General features: G+C 44.9%; 2 protein-coding genes, 3 non-coding genes and 1 pseudogene across 5 annotated transcripts; 5 read left to right on the top strand and 1 right to left on the bottom strand.

The window, feature by feature from the left end:
* Positions 1-3,249: 3,249 nt before the first annotated feature.
* On the top strand, positions 3,250-17,117 carry LOC130374397 (heterogeneous nuclear ribonucleoprotein U-like). Its single transcript, XM_056581137.1, has 14 exons — positions 3,250-3,917; positions 4,929-5,043; positions 7,048-7,127; positions 7,918-8,057; positions 8,531-8,630; positions 9,016-9,128; positions 10,219-10,482; positions 10,859-10,978; positions 11,691-11,819; positions 12,116-12,284; positions 12,589-12,888; positions 13,548-13,840; positions 14,025-14,213; positions 14,434-17,117. Exons 1-14 carry the CDS (start codon positions 3,428-3,430, stop codon positions 14,482-14,484), a joined length of 2,553 nt encoding a protein of 850 aa, XP_056437112.1. The 5' UTR covers positions 3,250-3,427; the 3' UTR covers positions 14,485-17,117.
* Positions 8,311-8,449, top strand: LOC130375101 (small nucleolar RNA SNORA16B/SNORA16A family). Its single transcript, XR_008893776.1, has one exon. It is a non-coding gene; the product is annotated as a small nucleolar RNA SNORA16B/SNORA16A family (small nucleolar RNA).
* On the top strand, positions 9,925-10,094 carry LOC130375104 (small nucleolar RNA SNORA16B/SNORA16A family; annotated as a pseudogene).
* Positions 11,185-11,323, top strand: LOC130375099 (small nucleolar RNA SNORA16B/SNORA16A family). Its single transcript, XR_008893774.1, has one exon. It is a non-coding gene; the product is annotated as a small nucleolar RNA SNORA16B/SNORA16A family (small nucleolar RNA).
* On the top strand, positions 13,279-13,417 carry LOC130375100 (small nucleolar RNA SNORA16B/SNORA16A family). The gene has a single exon (XR_008893775.1). It is a non-coding gene; the product is annotated as a small nucleolar RNA SNORA16B/SNORA16A family (small nucleolar RNA).
* A 458-nt stretch (positions 17,118-17,575) lies between the features above and the next one.
* LOC130374978 (left-right determination factor 2-like) lies at positions 17,576-19,412 on the bottom strand. The gene is made up of 4 exons (XM_056581962.1): positions 19,148-19,412; positions 18,627-18,876; positions 18,233-18,472; positions 17,576-18,065 (listed from the first exon to the last, which is right to left on the bottom strand). The coding sequence occupies exons 1-4, from the start codon at positions 19,410-19,412 to the stop codon at positions 17,732-17,734; spliced, it is 1,089 nt and encodes a 362-aa protein (XP_056437937.1). The 3' UTR covers positions 17,576-17,731.
* Positions 19,413-20,261: the final 849 nt, after the last annotated feature.

Below are 20,261 nucleotides of genomic sequence, written 5' to 3'. Positions count from 1 at the left end.
AGAGAGACGAGAGAGAGAGAGGAGAGAGCGAGAGAGAGAGAGAGTAGAGAGAGCGAGGAGATGAGACTCGAGGAGAGGCGAGAGAGCGGAGACGCTGAGAGCGAGGAGAGAGAGGATGAGAGAGGAGATGGAAGCTGAGAGGAGCTGAGAGAGAGCTAGAGAGATTTGAGAGAGGAGATATTTAGACTGGTGAGATGCAGAGCCTTTTTGAGACTGCTGAGAGGCGACTGAGTTAGAGAGCGCTGAGAGAGGAGAGAGAGAGAGAGATGAGAGAAGCGGAAGAAAGAGGAAGAGGAGAGAGAGAGCGAGAGATGGACAGCTCTTAAAGCGCTTTGCTGATGGCCTGCACATATAAATTGTATATTAGAGGCTCAAGTGCATTGGAGAAAATCGTGCCCTTAAATCAATACACAGGCAAGGAGTTATATTAATCAAATTTCCACCGATTGTCTGTCTGAGGATCCGGTCTTCCCTCCCGAACACTTTCTGACGTAGACTTGCGGTCGGTCTCTGAACTGAACACACGATGTCCCAATACCAATACCCCACGGGTTAAAAAATATATAAAATACATATATTTTCCCCTGAGGGGGGACAGACGTGGGGGGAGGGGGGGGGGGGCACAGCGATGCCCTTATAAAATATTCATGACAATTTGAAACACTCGTACGTAAACAGCACCATGGTGTAGGCCTACTTTCCTCGTTTTGAGTGGCATAATATAGAGGACGGATAGCGGATAGGGAATGCACGGGACGCGAATCTCGTTCGTCAGAACTTAACAAACGGCCCGGGGACGGGAATACGAATCACATGTTGATTCGTTTATTGAAATGTTGAAATATACGATGCTATTAATGCACTATTTTAAGCATAAAGCATATGCCCACATTGGTTCTTTCATTGCCTCTTGCAACAACAAAGGAAACCGTTGATTACACATAATAAACAAACCAGCAACGTGCAGGCCCCTAGACCAAATTTATATTATTTATCTTCTAAATTAATAATACAGTTGGGATTGCTATGTTATAACTATTGCTGTTTGTATTATTATTGTTATTATGACTAGTAGTAGTGGTAGACTATTTATTATACATATGTATATATATATATATATATATATATATATATATGGGCTATACATTAGCAACAAATCTGTAATATTTTGTTCGACTATCCTCCATCTGAAGAGGAGGAGAGTGCCCCCGCGATGCGCTTACCTTGGAGGAGAAGTGGTTCTGCACGAGCAGACTGAGCGCCTGCTTCTTCAGCGCCACCAGGGTCAGCGAACACTTGTCACAGCGCGCAACTTTTCTCTCTTCCTCTGATCTTCGAGCCCCTAAATCCACCGCCACCGGCATACCGAGTCCACACCGGGCCGTCCCGGCCGAGAGAGCCGGAGAGAAACGGCCATTATCCCCGGACGATCCCCCGAACTGTCCCGCTAGAGACTTCACGGTCTTCTGGCAGGACATGCTCCGCTGCGGGTCTCCGGCGCTCGTCCCGAAGCCCTCGGGGGACGGGCGCTCCTCTGAGCGGGATGAGCAGCAGACATCCACTTCACCACTCGGGGAGTCGTCCCTCAAGAACGCGATGGTTTTACTGTAATTCGGCACTTGTGAGGTCTGAGAGGGGCGAAAAATGAATAATTGGATCACATAAAGAGGGACGTCCGCTATGCGCTGTATACGGACCTGGGGCAGCAACATGAAATGATGCGAACCACACCCATAACACATTAACAATTAATCAATATTGTTCCAAAGGCAAGACGGCATTCACGAATATGAGTTAAATAATATTTACGCTTATGAACCAAATTTCGGTTTTCATTAGGTGTGAACAAGTTGGACTTACCCAGCGCGTTCCTCTCACCGCGTCGGAACATTTCTCCTCTTTCCACGGGAAATAAGACATCGTAACTTTAAAGAGAGCCGAACAAAGGCAGCGAGTATAGGGTTTAATCTACTTTTACCCGAAAGACCCCGAAAGGAACAATCCCATAATTAAGTTAAGTTTTCCCGTGGATGCTGAAACAATGTTACATTGCTCCGCTGAAATCATCCTCAGTCCAGATGTGTGTGAGAAAGAGCGCGCTTGAGGACCTTGAGGAAGAAGCGGCGGAGCGCACTTGTCGATCCTCGTCCGGCGAATGAATTAACGTGAACGTCTGAGGTTCTCCACCAGGGGGCGGTAAAGAGTAGTGTGGCTTTATTATAAAGTCTAATCTAATGGGTTGATCGGGTGGTCAAACGAACTCTTTAGCCCCGTGAAGCCAGCCTTTTTCCAGAATCCTAATCTGATTCCGGGTTTAATTCCGGGAAATAATCTGCTCTTATTTCCCCACAAAATATACGGATATTCAGGCTCAGTTATGGTCACTCACTAAATCGGTGTGGTTCTCACGATTAGGCATATCACTATGTTGCTATTATAAATAAAGGGATATTATACCTTTGAATAATAAAATGGCCAATCATTGACAATCCAATTCTGACAGATTCTAAAAAACACAAAGACCCCACCGTTATCACAGCTCTAGCGGGGCCTCTATGCAACAAGCCAACTGCGCTCCCTATCGGATATTTAAGGTTTTCCGTATTTTTTGTTTAAGAAATGTAATGCCTTTATTACATTTATTGATATTTAAGTGTAACGTTTAAAATATAGTCTATAATGAAATGACGATAACATAAGTAAACAAAATCGATTAAAGCCCCTCCCTCGCTGTGGTACATGGTCATTAAATATAAAATGTGTGTAACAGTAATCTTTTCAGTAGGACTCCGTTTTAGTTGTTTTTTATTGCTTTTATTTTTGTATAATGGTACGGGGGAAGGTCATAATAGCTGCTTTATTTGTATCAATAATATTTTCAGCTATATACTTCAGTAATCGACGTTTTCAAGGGGAAAGTCAAATTATTTATTCAAGTAGGCCTAATACATTTCATAGGAAAGGCATATGTTTGACTATTAGCGTGCAATGCTAAATCAAAACATGCTTAGGCTAGGGTGCGCCTATGTTTAAAACATAACGTATAATAGGTTATAAGTCGATTATCGTTTTAACTACAACATCCAAAATTCGTCAAATTAGCATAAGATCCATTTCTCTCAGTTCCATGGATGCCCTGCTTTTAATGTTTTCTTTGTGATCAGGTCTGACCGACTGTGACAGATGGGCTATTGGGGGATGTAAGTGCGCTGCTCTGCTACTAGTTACGGTAAGCGCCGTCTTCATCCTCCCCCACACTCGCCGCCACTGCTCTGAGCTCATTTCGCCGGTGAAAAGGGCTAGCAACGCGGGTGCCATTTGGCGCAGTTTGAGATTACATCCGCTTACAAAAGCGCCCGTGAATTATTTGTTGTCGTAACTCTTGTTTTTTTATTTAATTTAAAGTATTCCATAATACACCGTCAACATGAGTTCGATTAACGTGAAGAAGCTGAAAGTAAACGAGCTGAAGGACGAGCTGAAGAAGCGTCAGCTGTCGGACAAGGGCCTGAAGGCCGAGCTCATGGACCGCCTGCAGGCCGCGCTGGATGAGGAGGCCCTGGCCGGGGACGAACCCGCGCCCACAGACGAGGGCTTCGCCCAGGCCACTGACCAAGAAGGCATGGGGGAAGAAGAGGCCGGTGACGGTGAGGCAGAAAGCCTTGTCGAAGAAAGCATGGAGGCCAACGAGGCCGAGGGAGAAGAAGAGCAAGCCGAGGCAGAAGAAGAAGTCGAAGAAGCGGCAAATGGAGATGGCGCTGAGGGCGCCGCCGTTGCTGCCGAGGACGACGAAATGGGCGAGGGCGAAGAGGAAGACGACGAGGAGGAGGAGATGGACCCCATGCTCAAGGCTGATGTGGACGACATGGAGAAAATCGACGCAGAGGACGGTGAGCCCGGAGACCAGGCTGCTGAGGGTGAGTCTTCTGGGCTGTGTTTGAACGTGTTGGATGGCTCCGTGGCTGGGTGTCGGTTTTGCCGATTGAGTCGGTGGTGGGCTGAAGTGATTGAATGTTGAGCTAGCCGCCGTGACCTCATTAGCCTAGCCTAGCCCGTAGCTACACATCCTTGCTATTCCGCGGTCTTAGTATCGATAATTTAGCAAACAAATGATCGGTTTATTCGGACTCTTACGATAAACGGATAAAGTTAAGAGTTGGTGGCGAGCTCGGTCGTTATCGGAGAACTCGGATGGTGGAGTTGGCCATTCATTTTAAATCCACGGGTATCGGTTCTGTTTGGTTAGCGGTTAGCTTCCCAGCTAACGCTTCGGACTTAGCTGGCGAGCTACATTTCTTTTGTGTCCACGGTGCTGTGCTAGTTTCGACTAGCTAGCCCAACCTTATTCAGAATATGTGATTGTTGAAGTTAATATCGCGGAGATGTTGCGGTTATTGGTCGTGTTTAATCGTATCGTGTTGCACGTGTTTAATTTCCTCTTGGCGTGGCGATAGACTTTCAATTTTATCAAAGAAATGAGTTTCTTTCTATATTAGCTGGTAGCCAAATGATGGGGTAAAGGGGGGCAGCACAGGTAGGCAGATATACCCATGCATGATTTACGTATCACATTCAAACACACACACTCAAGAATATACCAGATAACCTTTTAGAACAGCAGTGTCCCTTATCTTTATTTTACACGTATGTTCCCAATCCCATTAAATACCGTTGTCTTTATGTTCACCCCGACCAGTTTACATAGTAACTACCACCTGGTCATTACAACTGTTATATTCATTATGGACTCTGAATGTCTTCATTGTAACAATGAGGTGTCTCCTCTTGCTTAACAGTTGATGCTCTATAATTAATTAATTGAGTATTAACACGGGCTTCTGCGTGGGTCGAGACCCAACTGCTAGCCCGACCTCTCTTCTCTCAAAAAAAGGAGCACCTCATTCTATATCTTTGTTTTATTTCCAAAGGGGATGCGGACAAAGACACGAATGCTGATCAGAAGAATAAGAAGGGTGTTAAGAGACGCCGGGAGGAACATGGAAGGGGATACTTTGAATTTATTGAAGAGAACAAATACAGCTGGTAAGGATGGGACAGAGCCAAAATGGCCTTCGGCATTCCCGAAGCGCCATACAAAGCTTTGTTTAATAAAATATATGTATTGGCTTTAAGAGCCAATGCACTCAAGTAGCATACAGTAACAAAAACCCTCTTATTATTTTGAAGTATTATACTACAATGGAATTTCTTTAACGATAACTTTAATTTCACACATGTTTTGAGGGTCCATCCCGACTACTTTATAGAACCTTACCATTTGACTTTGTTGCAGTTGCCACTCACATTTGTGTCTAACAGAACACTGCTGTTATGTAGCAGAATACATTTTAAGCCATCAATGAATATTGAGTACTGTTTCCCATGACACGTAAATGTTCCAAGAGCCCATTGTGTCTTCAAGGTGAAAAATCAGGCTGCTCAAACAAGAGCACAGTGGAAAGTAGAGGAAAGTGCACTCTTGCTTATAGAGGAAAAACAGTGGGGGATGGGAGGGAGGGTGGGAAACCACGGCTGCAGAGTAGTACACAAGGATTTAGCAAACATTTCCGGAAACTTTTGGACCGCCCCACGGAAGAATTCGATACTCGGGAGTCGCCATCGTTTCGCTCTCGCACTGGTGTATTTTGTCATCTGTATTTTATTTTTTGTTTTTTTGTGTTAACAATTGTACGGTGTTCAGGTGCTATATTTGTCTCATCTCGTGTGTGGGAGCATTTTGTGTGTGTGTATTTACAAGGCACCTTTCTCCCCTCCGGCGCAGGTGACATGTGTGAATGGCTGTGCGTGTGGGTGCATGTGCTTGAAAAGTCACTTTTTTGTTTTTCATTTGCCCTGGACACGCAGGAAAAGACAAACGTCTTGTGTGTATGCTTCAGACGGAACACAACAACCCGTTCATTAACACCAATCATGGAGCTCCCAATGACTCTTCCAAGAATCCTAACTCCATTGGTCTACTTGATGGAAGCGGGCGGCGGGATCTTTTTTTTCTTGACCATCCCTAGCTTTCTCTGCCATGTCACAAATGGAACTTCGGGACTTTAAGGGCCTGCCAAGTGTCTCCCCACAAACGCATATACCTCTACAGGATTTGTGCTGCACTGCCAAAGGGACCACACACTCGGGTTTAGGTGTGGCTCTGTAAATCTCCTAACCTGGCCCAATTGTTAACTGCACTTTTATAAAGACACAAGATTGCTGAAACCCTGTGTTTAGAGGGAGTGTCATGGGCACTGGTTAACAACAGACCCACAAACTTTTTTTAATTTGTTTTCATTATCACTGTTTTGGTCACAGGCATTGAGCGAATTATTGACCATCAGTTTATGCTACATTACATGCACTTTTTAGCCTAAATACATTATATGCTTCTTTAAGTAAGCTTTGTCTAGGGTTCTTAAAACGCTACAGATTTGGTAAGTAGCTGTGGTGTTAGTTTTAGCTTTTTAAAATGTGCATTGCTCAATTTCTAGCCTGTTACATTTGTCTTGTGCATGCAAAATGTGCCAATACTTGTTGTAACGAAACAATGTGAGGTAGCCATGACCTTCTCACTAGGAATTTCAAGCAAAAGCAGTTGGATACACCAAAATGCTTCTCCCTATGGGCGACTTTTTTTTAATGGATCTGGAAACCATTTACTTATGATAAAGATTGAGGGGGAATCCGTGGTGGTTTGGGTAGGGCTAGACTCCTCATGGCTTTTAGCAACCGTGAGCCCGGCAGGTGAAGACTGTCCGTCTGAGCTCTTGTCTCTGTAGGTTTTTGATTTGATTACGCTGGACTCGGCAAGGTAAGTGCGGCCCGTAACGGTGGGCCATTCTTGTTATTTTTCCCACTATAAACAACCCTGCCAGACTTTTCCTTTGCCAGTTGTGTTTTTTTTTTTGTCTGGCCATCCTAATCTGCAGCAGGTGGAGCCTAAAGTCACCTTCACAAGCTCTGCGTGTGACTGCCGACCCTGTCTGCCCGTCTGTCTGGCCCGAATTTTCTGTCTGACGGCCTGTGCTCTTGTCTCGCTTTCAGGGCTTCGTTCAAATCCCCTGTGCCACCGCTGGAAGAAGAGGACGAAGAGTTTGATGACACTAAAGTCTGCCTGGATACTTGTGAGTGCTCCTGGTGCTGTACATGATATGACACCTTGTGTTCCTGTTAAAGCAGCTAATGAAAAGTAGATCTTTCTGCAGTGCTGGTAAACTGATGCAAAGAGGCACTTAAAATATGTTGGAATTTAAAGAAATATTACATTGTACCAGTTGGGCTTAAGAAGCAAACTAGCTTATGTCTTGGATGAATTTATGCATCGGTTTCAGTAATAATTGTCTTCATGGACGCTGACGTGTCCTTTTTTTGACAACCAGATTCAGTACCAAAGTGTATCAATCCTGCATACTGCAATTGAGTCTGCATTTAAAAATATGCCACCATTTTGCAATACCTGCTAGATAATCAATATTTTCTTTTTAAATCATTTGGAGGAAATAAAGGGATAATATAAAGCACGATTATTTAAATGATCATTTTTGAGTTTGGAAACTTTGAAATTTCGCCTTTTAAAAAAAGTACACAAAATGTTCATAAAGGAAATGTTCAAATCTAAAATAATATACAGATATGTATCCAGCTCCTCTGCCCTTTCTATAAAGGATATTTTTTACAAATAAAGCGTTAACCCTAACTCGATTATGATCATTTTATGATCGTTTGACGCTGAAATCGCAATCAAAATTAGATTAATCGCCAGGGCCTACTCCATAGTCCTAGCTTCTTTTAAGTCAATGATGTCTGGAGTTTGAGTAATGAACACAGTTCCGGGCGTGTAATGAATCTGGTTCCAAACCTTTCGTGATCTGGCTCTATGCCTTTCCTGACTCCTGGCTCCCCTTGTTTTACCAGACAACTGCGACCTGCACTTCAAGGTGTCCCGGGACCGCTACAGCGCCTCGTCCCTCACCATGGAGAGCTTTGCCTACCTGTGGTCTGGTGGACGTGCCAGCTACGGCCTGAACTCTGGGAAGGTCTGCTTCGAGATGAAGGTACGTCTTGGCAGGAGCATGCATTCTCGCATCCGCTACTTGAGATATGAGTCTGTCGACGCCCATGTGCTGTGGGCTCTGAGACCGAAGCTGACAACATGGGCTGAAATCTGCTTATTTTAATCAGAATTTGAATCAGTGATGAAAAAATGGCTTGATAGTTTCCCACAGTGAGTACCAAATAGCAGCATGAACTGGAAAAGGCCGCAGCACCAAGTCCTTAACAAGGCAAACGCTAACTGGGTTATAATTATCAGGCAACCTATCCAAGCTGTCCATGCTCTCTCTGTAGCGCCGGACGGTCATCAGGTCGCCAACAGGATAACTTTCACCGACGGTCGCTGTTCGGTTCCTAAATAACTGTTTCAGCAACATTAAGGGGAAGGACAATTCAGATAAGAAAAATAAACTTCATTTTGTTGCAGTCATTGGATTATCAAACCTTTTAATGTTTGGTTGTTCTTCGTCCCCAGATTACAGAGAAGATCCCAGTGAAGCACATCTCCAGTAAGAACATGGAGATCCATGACGTCCAGGTTGGCTGGTCCCTGGCCACTGGTAGTCTGCTGCTGGGTGAGTTCCTCAATCAGTTGGTGGACAGTGCAATCGATTTACGGCTTCTTTTATACTCAATGAAGAGTTGTGTTGCTACTGAATTTTGAGAATTGATGATTGCTTCTGTGGAATTTTTTTGATGAGTAACCCACCAAATTGGATACAAAGCCTACTAGCTCCATTTTCTACTGCCCTTTCAACATTGATTACTTATTTAAAGCAATTGGTTAAGCAGTGCCCTCCAGTGGTCATGCAGGGGATGAGATTGCGTAAAATGGCTGCAATTACTCATTGCATTGCATTGCATGATGGGCAATATTTATTCTAGCCACGTTTCTGGCTGTGTTTACATTTTCTTGTGTAGAAGTGAGAAACTAATAACAGTTTATTCCCTTGTCTGCAGGCGAGGAGGAGCATTCCTACGCCTACTCTGGGAAGGCCAAGAAGACGGTGAACTGCGTCACAGAGGACTTTGGAGAAACCTACGAAGAGAACGACGTCGTCTGCTGCCTCATTGTAAGAACAACCATCAGTGTGTGTTCAGGTCGCTATTGTACAAAATGGCAGAAGCCTAAACTCTTATTTTTCAAACGCTGTAAGCCATATTAACGGCATAAGACTAAGGCAACATCAAGTTACTTTATTTCTCCTAACGTATGTCAGGGTCATGGTTTACAGGGTGGAGAAAAATGAAATGGAATTCACAAAATCGATAAAATTAACACAAAAATGCTATACCTGCATAACAAAACAACCCGTGTAATTGTACAGCCGATTCAACGTAAAATAAGTGAAAGACAAAACTTAAATGATTTCTGTAGGGGCCGGTCACACATTTTGGTAAACCTTTCAGTTTTATAGCAATCAGCTCAAATTCCATGTTTGGGGTTTTAGAAGCCAAAACTCCCCCAATTTAAAGTACTTGAAGTGTGCCCCATGGCCCACTAGAGCCACCATCTGGAGGGCTGACTGGCTAAATCAGTTAAATCCTCTCAAGGACTTAAATGGGACTTTTCCCGCCAAAATCTGTGTACATAACTGTTTTTCTTTTATGAGGGGGTGTCTGGAAATCTGGCCTGTAAAGCTCTGGGCTCTCACTGTGATTTAAGACTTATGAAAAAATAATCAAAGCAATATTTTTGTTGCATGCAATTGTCAGAAATTCTGAAGTTTCCAGTTCATAAGGTAACTGCATTTACATTTGGAACCCCATGTGGTGAAAGTTGTTACTGCGATACACGCATGTATATTTATATAGCAAACACTGCAGTCAAAGTCCTTAACAAGGCAAACGATTACTGGGTTCTAATTATCAGGCAACCTATCCAAGCTGTCCATGCTCTCTCTGTAGCGCCGGACGGTCATAAGGTCGCCAACAGGATAACTTTCACCGACGGTCGCTGTTCGGTTCCTAAATACCATGTTGTTCAATGTTGCTATAACTATAATATAGTTTCAGCAACATTAAGGGGAAGGACAATTCGGATAAAAATAAGCTTTATTTTGTTTAGTTCAATTTTTACAAACCTTTAGTTGAAGTCGGCTGAATCTCTTTAAAAAGTAACCACAAACGAGAGTGTAAACACGAGATTTCTCTCCTGCCCAGGACTTCGAAGCGGACGAGGTGGAGATGTCGTTCTCCAAGAACGGCGGTGAGGCGGCGGTGGCCTTCCGGGTCCCCAAGGACACGCTGGCCGGCCAGGCGCTCTTCCCCCACGTCATCTGCCACAACTGCGCCGTGGAGTTCAACTTCGGCCAGCTGGACGAGCCCTACTTCCCCAGGGTGGAGGGCTACACCTTCCTGCAGCAGGTTCCCCTCGAGGAGCGCACCCGCGGCCCCAAGGGGCCCGACACCAAGGCCGACTGCGAGGTAACCATGGCGATACAAGTGTCTTGATGTAAAGGGTTCCGGGGAGACCAGGGTCAACGGGTGTGGGACTTGTTAGCGGAAGCTGTTGTTTATTTAGTCCTTATGTGATTTTTGTATTTCCCCGCCAAAATCCATGCACATAACTGTTTTTTCTTATTTATACATTATTAACTCTGACTTAAGTTCGGGGAAACCGTCACAGGCTGAACTTTTTATTCATGTGTAAAGAAAACCATACCAACTGTTAATGTTTATTAGAATTTCTTGGTGAAGATGCAAATAATGAACTATCCTATCCGGCTGCATCTCATTGGCCGAGACATTAAAATGTGTTTTCTGACGTGTTCCCCCCCCCCCCCCCCGCGCTGTGTTCCAGATGATCGTGATGGTTGGGCTGCCCGGTTCAGGGAAGACCACATGGGTCAAGAACCACGTGCAGGAGAGCCCTGGAAAATACTACATCCTGGGCAGTGACACCATTGTGGACAAGATGATGGTCAGTCATTCTGTTCCTCTGCCCACCTCTTCCTATCACAATACATTGTGGCATAGAATAATGTTCCCCTGTTGTAGTCTATTATGTAGACTTTCTGTATTTTAGAAATTACATTGGTCATTTCTGCATTCATTTAATATTAAGTGTGTGTGTGACTTTGGGACACAAGCAATTCCCATCGTGGGTTAGGATTTCCCATCTGAATCTCGGGCACCCATCGAAGCCGCCCCTGCTTGTTTTGGTAGCGTCGGGCGGTCAACAGGATGCCAACATGATAACTTTCACCGACGGTCGCTGTTCAGTCTGTAAATGACTGTTTCTGCAACATTAAGGGAAAGGATAACTTCTCATTACTAAATGAGCCAAATAGTAAATGTAACAAACTTTATCTAAAGCACCGTCATTTGAACTTGACCTGTATTTATCCAACGCATTGAGAATTTAAATCTATTTTCTATGTGTTCATTGCTTCTGCATTGGTGGACCCCAGTGGGGAATCAAACTCTAACCCCTGCCAGTGTTAATGCCTTGCTGCTCTAGTTGAGCCACATACTCTTTGGGCTAGTCATGACCTTACATCTCATGTGCTTCTAATTCCTCACCCACTAGCTCGGGGATCACTAGCGTAGCCTAGCACTCGCAGGCATTTCCGTCGATACACAAATAGTTTAGATCCCGCCATACTGAGTAATCCTGTTTGTACGTGATGCAGATCAACAGTCTGAAGAGGCAGTCCAAGGACACCACCAAGCTGACGGCCATCTCCCAGCGCGCTCCCCTCTTCCTGGGGAAGTTCATTGAGATCGCCGCTCGTAAGAAGAGGAACTATATCCTGGACCACGTGAGTTTATTAACCATTGGTAGTAAACAGGAAATCATAAGTTATTAATAAAAGTAAATGTATATTTGCTGCTTATAGCACTGCAATGGAAATATTTGGTATTTCTGTTTCATATCACTATTAAATGCATTCGTTGGCTGCTTCTTAGATAAATAAATAAAAGTACCATATTAATCCATGATTACAAATTGGAACTATATGGTGAGAATAATGCAAAATTGCCAAAAGTACATTTAGATCAAATATCACTTGGTTGTGTCCTTACATGTCCTTTCCCCTCTCCATCCTCCCTGCAGACCAACCTGTCTGCCCCGGGCCAGAAGAGGAAGATGTGTCTGTTCGCTGGCTTCCAGCGCAAGGCGGTGGTGGTATGCCCTTCAGACGAGGAGTACAAGCAGAGGGCCCAGAAGAAGGCGGAGAGTGACGGCAAGGAGGTTCCCGAGCACGCCCTGCTCAAGATGAAAGGTACAACACAACCATGTCCACAGTGACATTACACTTAAACTGCAGATATACTGGATACAGGTAGAGATGGACCTAAACGTGTATAATAAAATGGAGGCTTGGCCACTTCGTATTAGAAGCATGTGGCAGTTCTGAGCCTGTTTTAAAATATATCAAGGTTTATATTTCCCATCTTTTTTCAGACATGAAATGTTACTCTACACAAATATGTACTTGCTTCTAAGCGGCCATAAATAAACGTGTTGACATGAAACCTACCATACCCTGCCAACGGGCTCCCAGTAACACCTCTGCCCCCCCCCAGGGTTCTTCTCCCTGCCCGAGGAGGGCGAGAGCTTCTGCGGGGTGACGTTCGGCGAGCTGGAGAAGGAGGACGCGGCCAAGCTGCTGGAGCAGTACCGCGAGGAGAGCAAGACGGCGCTGCCCGCCGAGAAGAGGCCCAACCAGGGGGGCATGCCCCCCAAGAGGGGCGGCGGTGGCCTGCGCGGCGGCACGCGGGGGAACAAGAACCAGTTCAGCCGCGGCGGCGGCGGCCCCGGGCAGCGCGGGGGCCCCGGTCAGCGGGGCCGCGGGAGCTTCCAGAACAGAGGCAACTTCAGAGGAGGTGAGCGGAGCGCCAGTCTGTCCGGGACGAGGTTCTCCTTCTGAGGCAGGGTCTCAAGGGTTCTCCCTTTGTGATGAAGGGAGTCCTCCCTGGCGGGGCCTGGGTTAGGGGGGGGGGGGGGGGGGCTAGAAATATGGGCTGTGAGGCTCTGGGCACTCACTGTGATTTAAGGAGTTGCTAACTAAACGGACATGACGCGAGTCTTTCTCAATATTTTGCCAGAAATCCTGTACTGCTGTTTCCAGGTAACAAGGGGATCGCATTTAGAACCCCATGTGGGGAAAGTTGTAACTGCAGATGTTATGAAATCGTGTACATGTATATACATTTATATAGCAAATACTGCAGTACAATTCCGTAAGAAGGCAAACGCCAACTGGGTTCTAATTATCAGGCAACCTATCCAAGCTGTCCATGCTCTCTCTGTAGCGCCGGACGGTCATCAGGTCGCCAACAGGATAACTTTCACCGACGGTCGCTGTTCGGTTCCTAAATAACTGTTTCAGCAACATTAAGGGGAAGGACAATTAAGATAAAATAATCTTTATTTTGTACTGTTCTTTTTTGATAGTTTAGTACAAGGCTGCGGAGGTAACCACACGAGTGTAAACAAGAGATCTCTACGTTTATTAATTCATCATTCTTCCTCCTGTCTCCAGCACCCGGCCCCCGGGGCGGCTTCAACCGGCCCCCACGTGGGTTCCTGCCCCCTCCAGCCTTCCGGGGAGGGTACCCCAACCGGGGCAACTACAACCGTGGCGGCGGCGGAGGCGGGCTCATGCCCAGCCTGGGCGGCTCTCCAAGGGGAGGCCCCATGAGGGGCGGCAGCTTGGGCCCCCGGGGTGGGTCCATGAACAGGGGCGGCCCGATGAACCGGGGGGGCAACATGGGCCGAGGGGGCGGCGGCAACAGTAGCCGCGGCGGCGGTGGAAGCCGTGGAAACTTCGGACAGGTGGGTCTCCCTTAATGATTCGGCGCAGTCTCTTAAAACAGACCAAACTTGTCTGGAGATACTGTTATATACTAACCTTTATTTTAGTTATTAATAAGAATGTGTGCGTGTATTTCCTGGAGGCAAATCAAACGGTTATTTGACATTGTTGGGTTTTAATTTTTTCTCCCGCCTTGTGTTTCAGTTCCAGCAGAGGGGCGGCGGTGGCGGCGGCGGTGGCAGCGGCGGTAACCGTGGTAACTTCGGCAACAAGAACGGTGGCGGCAACTTTGGCGGGAACAACAGGAATAGCGGGAACTTTGGTGGAAACAACAGGAACGGAAGCTTTGGCATGGACAAGGCCCAGGCCTTCAACCAGAGCTGGCAGCAAGGGGTGAGTTCCTCCTTCACTGAATGACTAACCATTTCTCTAGTGTCTTTTTGACGTCAATTTATTTGACATAATTAGGAGTGCGAAGGGAAATGACTTGAAATATTGTGCTAATAAGAACATGCTCATTTCATTTTAAAGACCAAATTGCAAGGTCCCAAGAATACATGTAAATGTCAACTGTGCGTGGGTCTCTTCTAATCGCTCATGTGTTCCAACGCAGTTCTGGAACCAGAAGCCATGGAGTCAGCAGTACCAGCCCGGCTACTACTGAGAGACTGTGTTCTAGAGCACTGGTGGCCCGGCGGACCAACCACTAGCCACGGAACATCCACAAGCTCTTTTTGTTTTTGTTTTTTTCCCGTTCAATTTTTCTTTACTAGAACCCACATTTTAAAAGCCCCACCAACCAACTGACTGCAATGACTTAAACAATCCGGAGCGACAACATTCCACATCAGAACAGGGGAAGGGCAGGGGGAGATGGAGGAGAATATAAAGGCCTCTGTGGGGGCTGCAATGTTATCTACTGTACACCATTGTTTCAACGCGTCCTCTATCCACATCCGTTTTTATTTCATTTTTTATTTCTGTTGTAAATTTTTATAACTATAGTTTTCCCGCAACTTTTAAAAAAGCATGTTTTTAAATAGAAGAAACCTACGTGATAAGATCTCTCCTGCTAAAGATCAAGGGTCTGAAAGTTAGCTGGAAATGCAGATGTTAGGAATGTTTTTGGTTTTTTTGTCTTCGGATTGATGCATTTTATCATTGCCGTTTTTTGTTAAATTTGGATTTCTCCTTTTTTATATTTAGGATTGTAAATATATTGTTTTTTTTGTTGTTGCTTGATTTAGTTTGTGAGAACTTAATGAAACACGGTATTGAATAGAGTCCTTTGCTCCCCAACAGGAAGCTCGGTAGCTAAGCTAAGTGTTAGTTTGTTTATGTTTAGACCACTGTCATCAAACAATACTACCCACACGCCTGGTGACTTTAAGACAGTTATTCGGCTCTATTTTGTGTCCTTTTGTTTCCACTTCCAAGCCTGTGATCTAAAAATCCATAGACTTGCAATAAAAAGACCCGTTTGCTTTTTTTAACAAACCCTCTTTGGCTTGTGGCTTTTGATTGCGTTCAAGGTGGGTTAAAACGGGCCCTTGAACTAGCGCCCCCTGATTGGCTATAGTTCAAACTATGAGGACATGGGTCTCACCTGGAGGCAGCAGCGTCTGAGGGGCGCAGTCTCCTAGGCAACCCCTACACACTTCAATTTGGTATTAGCCATTGTAATGCACATGGCTCTATGCCCAGCCAGGTTTCGTATTTAATTGTAATGCTAAGGCCTTACATGGCATAGTTGACTAATTTTGAATTATCTAAAATCTTTTTTAAATAATATCCAGGTGTACAGTGAGGAAATTAGTTTTAACCTAATTTATTGAGTTTTTTACCATAGAGGTCTGTTGAAAAACATTGAATCATTGATAAGTGAGAGTAAAATTGTCCAGAAATATAAAAAAACGTGTTTCATGCATGCATGAGGTCTGTCCGTTATAGTCTTCACATTTTTTTGTATAAACTCCAATTCTGATGATTGACATGGTATCTTTTGTTTGTAAATATTTCAGCTTCAGCAGTAAGAATCTTTTGACGGCTTTCATTGACACCAGCAGATAAAACAAGGGCTACACAACATCGCAACATGTTCACCATTAAAACACCTCTGTCCCAACTGACAAATTAGAAGCACAGCCTATTCCCAAACTATTGAGGAAGAACAGTTGAATGTTGTGGAGCAAAGTCGACATCCCTATTGGAACAGTTTTTGGGGGAGGCAATCACCAATAGCCGCCTCATTGTTGGAACAAGTAAACTACAATAAACTCAACTTTCCTGTTGAGAGGTTGCGTACAGTGTTAATGAAGACTAAAATTGGAAATTGTTTTTTTGTTTTAATACTGTTGATATTTATTAACACGTGTACATAGGTCACCACTTTTTGAACCATGCATGAATGTTACATTAACTGATATCAGCCGATAATTTAATGTGATTATAATTAAAAAGTATATTCGTTTATACAATTATTGTAACCAAATGTCAACGTATTATGAATAAATTCTACCATCTCCCTTGTAAATATAGTGGGTACTTGCTGCAGCTAAGTTAACAGTTTTACAGTATATATGATAGCAAATATATATTCTTTATGTTGCTACACAAAATATGTGCTCATCAAAATCTCTAGTATTTAAGATATGTTTTTATGTGTAGGCTTATTTTTTTTTAACAATGCTGATATTTAAGTTCCAAATTAAGAACTGTTTTTTTTTTTTTATCTTAACCTCTTCAAACATTTCAATAAAGGTAATTTCCTTGCCCCTGAAAAAATATCTCTTTGGATAATTATTATACTGTTTGTGGATCAACTGACAAGAGAAGTGATGAAATAAGTAAATGCCTCATTGAGATTCATTTTCTCCTTCCCAATCTCCGACGGTCTCCTGTCTGTCTTTCACTCGGGCAAACACTGCCTGTTAGCGGGGAATCCACTTCCCTGCCAGACAGCCAGCTTTGTTTCAGCTTTGTCCTGTGTGTTTGTGTGTTTGCCATCTTTGCTAACATATTAGTGAATGACCTTTAACCCCCTGGTGGGCGAGCAAACAGAGCCGTTGCTATTGGCTACGGATCTGCAACCTTTTGGGCCCCCGGGAGCCTCTCTACCTGCCCTAAGCCTAATGTAAATACAGGAACTGTTCTCAGTTAATGTGGATTCTGAGCATGTTTCTCACTATGCTCCCTCTAGACCGCCCCCTGCCGTCCACACCTGAGCACGCTGAGTCTATATTGGATGAAATGTGCTATATAAATAATCTTGCCTTGACACACCCATGGCCATATGCCATTTAACTTTTGAGAAGGGGAGGGGGGGGGGGGGGGGTTGGTGCTTAAATGTATTTTCTCATCATTGTCAGTGACTGAGTACTTCATATATTGTTTGCTGTGTGGTTTAAAGTGTAAACTAGGGTGTTAAAGGCCTTGAGCTTTGTATGTTTATCGATTGCACTTGGATTGATGCATTCATTTAAACGTATTAGGAGAACACCTGGCGTTCCGATGACAGACAGAGGCAAAAGATGTTAATGAAACAAGATTTTTTTATTTTGTTTGAAAATGTGTCACTTCATATTCATATGTACAATTATGTTCAAAATAAAAACACCTCTGTGATAAAAAACAGTCAAACAGTCTATGTAATTATTCATTTGGCATCCCATACCAGCTATACAAATGTCAAAACGTTACGACGTTACGTCCACTTAATTACAAAATATATTACATTTAAGTGCTTCTGGACAAAAACGTGCTTGGCCAGTTCGTTGCAGCAGCAGTAGCCGAGCTGGCGCGTCCCCAAATCCCCCTTCCCAATCACTTCATCCCAATTTAAATAGAAAAGTACTATCTTTGGTTTGGTTACTATCCTCATCGATCACCACCACCACCACCGCCGATCATCATCACACCATGGACACATTGTCCATGGTGCAGGCGCACCGCTCCACGATCATGTTGGGGAACTCGGCAACCTCGATCTCCGTGTACTCGCCCTTCTTCACCAGGTACATGATGGGCAGGGGCGCGCTCTCCGCCACGGTGCAGCGCCTCTCCCCGTAGCTGTAGCCGTTGTAGTTGCGGCGGGGCTGCTTGCAGCCTCCCGTGCACCTGAACGCCTGGTAGCCCGCGGGCTCTATGATCCAATACTGCGTCCAGGTCAGCGCGCGGAAATTTACAAAGTGCTGTTCCCTGCAGCACGTGTCTTTGTTTTGATTGGAATCGCAGTCGCCACGAGAACTGCGGGAGAAGAGGAGGAGAGGACCTGTTAGATGCCACACCGAGACAGGCATAGGTTCTACATAAGGTTCAATGGTAATCGCGACTACAAGGGAATCAATTACATTGACTAAATGTCACACGGATGCCATAATCGTTGTAGGCTATATCAAAGCGCGCGTCCTTACCCATATTCTTCGAGGTTGAGTGTGTACAGGATGAGCTCCGGCTTGCCCAGGGTGTTGCCGGCCTGCTCCTGGGTGGTAAAGTGGACACTCTTGGCCATTTCTGCCGCGTAACTGCCGGGTCTCTCGCCCTCGATCCACACCTCCAGGTGCATAGGTGTTTTCCTCTGGGCCTTGGACCAATAGTGCACCGCCTGGGTCACATCAAAGCTCTTCCAGCCCGTCTCGTGGATTGGGATCAACCTAATAAGCGAAAGGAAAACAAAAGGGGCGATTAATTAAAAATAAATGTAAAACAACAAGTGTGTATCAGTGGCTGACAACAGCATGACACGAAACACACCCCTTATCGGTGTTACTGTTTGTAGATCTTTCACACGCCAGTATTAATTCTCACCGTGAGTCGACCAGAGACGTGCGGTTGGCGCCGTTGGGCAACACGTCCACCCAGTAGACGCTGACCCGGGCGTTGTTGACGGGCCGGTGGGCTTTCCTGTCCCCCCCGGCGGGGCGTGCGTGGTGGGGGGCCTTCTTGTAGAGCTTGAGCTCGGCCATGGTGACCTCGCTGTTGGCCGGGATCCGCGCGTCCATCTCGAACACCATGCGTTGACGCGCAGTGTCAGAATATACGTACTCCCCGGAGATATCTGAAGCACACAGACGGAGGACCACAGTATGATTAGACATGGTGATTATGTGTCATTAATTCAAATTTATTTAAATGTGGTAGACAATTAATCGAGTACATTAACGTACATAAGCGAACTATTTACGCATTGAAATAGTGGGCCATATCGGATATTAAACCGCATTTATATTTAATTCCGTTTAACATAATTCCATTTTTTTGTGTGGAATTATGTTAGTGTAAAGCATGTTATTGTAAAGCATGTTATTAAATATGAAAACTGTTTTTACCTGCATTGCCAGGAATGCCTCTCAGAATGCCTGCCAGACTTGGCAACGATCTGCGCTTTCTGCTGTGATGCAGCTTCAGCATGGACGTGTATTTGCTCTTGATGTGAGACGGAATAATTAGATTCTCCAAATCCCTCTTGACAATGTTGGGAATCTCGTCCAGACCCAGTTTCTGGAGCAGCGCGTCCTTCATATCCTGGTGCGTAAAAGCCTTGGCGACGGCGATGAACACGACGCACAGAGCGCAAACGCGGAGAGAATCCATCGGGAAAAGGTCAGTAGGGCAGAAAGTCCGGTGAAGTTATAGAGCTGCGTGGGAGCGGTATACGGTGGCGTTTGCTCGGGATCTCGGAGTCACACTGTATTTGTGACACTCGTCCAGCCCTTTATATGCTCGTGACGCTCCCATTCGTTCGCACTTTGTCGATGGGGGTGGGGGCCGTTATCAGAACAAAGGTGAGACAATAAAGGCCCTTCCTAAAATGGATATCGAAGCAGCCATACAGTTCAAACAGCGACCATTAGGCTCAATTTAAGCATGCCGTTTCGTTTTGTCTAGATGTATTTCTGTCCCTTCTCATATATGGTAACATTGTTGTCTTGAATGCAGAAATTCCATTATTATATAGCATTACATGCTATTTTCATGGTGTTGAAGTATTATAGAGACACATTTAATGTGTCTCTATAATATATTTATATCTATATATATTTAAATTGCAAATTTATCAATATCAGATTTAAGACCTCAATGGAGTCAGATTTCTGTTTTGGATGTGACTGCGTCTATTCCAGAAAGTTAGACAAATCAATGATTCTCTCTGAGCTGTATTAATACTAACAGATACAATAAGACATATTACAATAATATTTGATTATATTCTGGTTCGTCTGTACCTGTCTTCAGACTCGGCCAGACGTGTGTCCCAGACAGGCTTCGACCCTTCGAACCTCAAGTAGACCCTTCAGTTGCACATCTTGTACACACACACACACACGCACACACGCACACACGCACGCACGCGCGCACACACACACACACACACACACACACACACACACACACACACACACACACACACACACACACACACACACACACACACACACACAC

This window comes from Gadus chalcogrammus, chromosome 21, assembly GCF_026213295.1.
Source record: "Gadus chalcogrammus isolate NIFS_2021 chromosome 21, NIFS_Gcha_1.0, whole genome shotgun sequence".
Classification (NCBI taxonomy): Eukaryota; Metazoa; Chordata; class Actinopteri; order Gadiformes; family Gadidae; genus Gadus; species Gadus chalcogrammus.
The sequence above is the reverse complement of the archived record's forward strand: the minus strand, read 5'-3'. Positions and strand labels throughout refer to the sequence as shown.

What these genes read in the sequence shown, in the direction of transcription:
- LOC130374397 (XM_056581137.1), top strand. Translation starts at nt 3,428, where the DNA reads ATGAGTTCGATTAACGTGAAGAAGCTGAAAGTAAACGAGCTGAAGGAC. An exon ending in TAAAGTCTGCCTGGATACTT is followed by an intron (nt 7,128 to 7,917) that starts GTGAGTGCTCCT and finishes TTGTTTTACCAG; the next exon opens with ACAACTGCGACCTGCACTTC. An exon ending in CACTGGTAGTCTGCTGCTGG is followed by an intron (nt 8,631 to 9,015) that starts GTGAGTTCCTCA and finishes CCTTGTCTGCAG; the next exon opens with GCGAGGAGGAGCATTCCTAC.
- LOC130374978 (XM_056581962.1), bottom strand. Translation starts at nt 19,412, where the DNA reads ATGGATTCTCTCCGCGTTTGCGCTCTGTGCGTCGTGTTCATCGCCGTC. An exon ending in ACGTCTCTGGTCGACTCACG is followed by an intron (nt 18,473 to 18,626) that starts GTGAGAATTAAT and finishes TTCGCTTATTAG; the next exon opens with GTTGATCCCAATCCACGAGA. An exon ending in CTCAACCTCGAAGAATATGG is followed by an intron (nt 18,066 to 18,232) that starts GTAAGGACGCGC and finishes CTTCTCCCGCAG; the next exon opens with TTCTCGTGGCGACTGCGATT.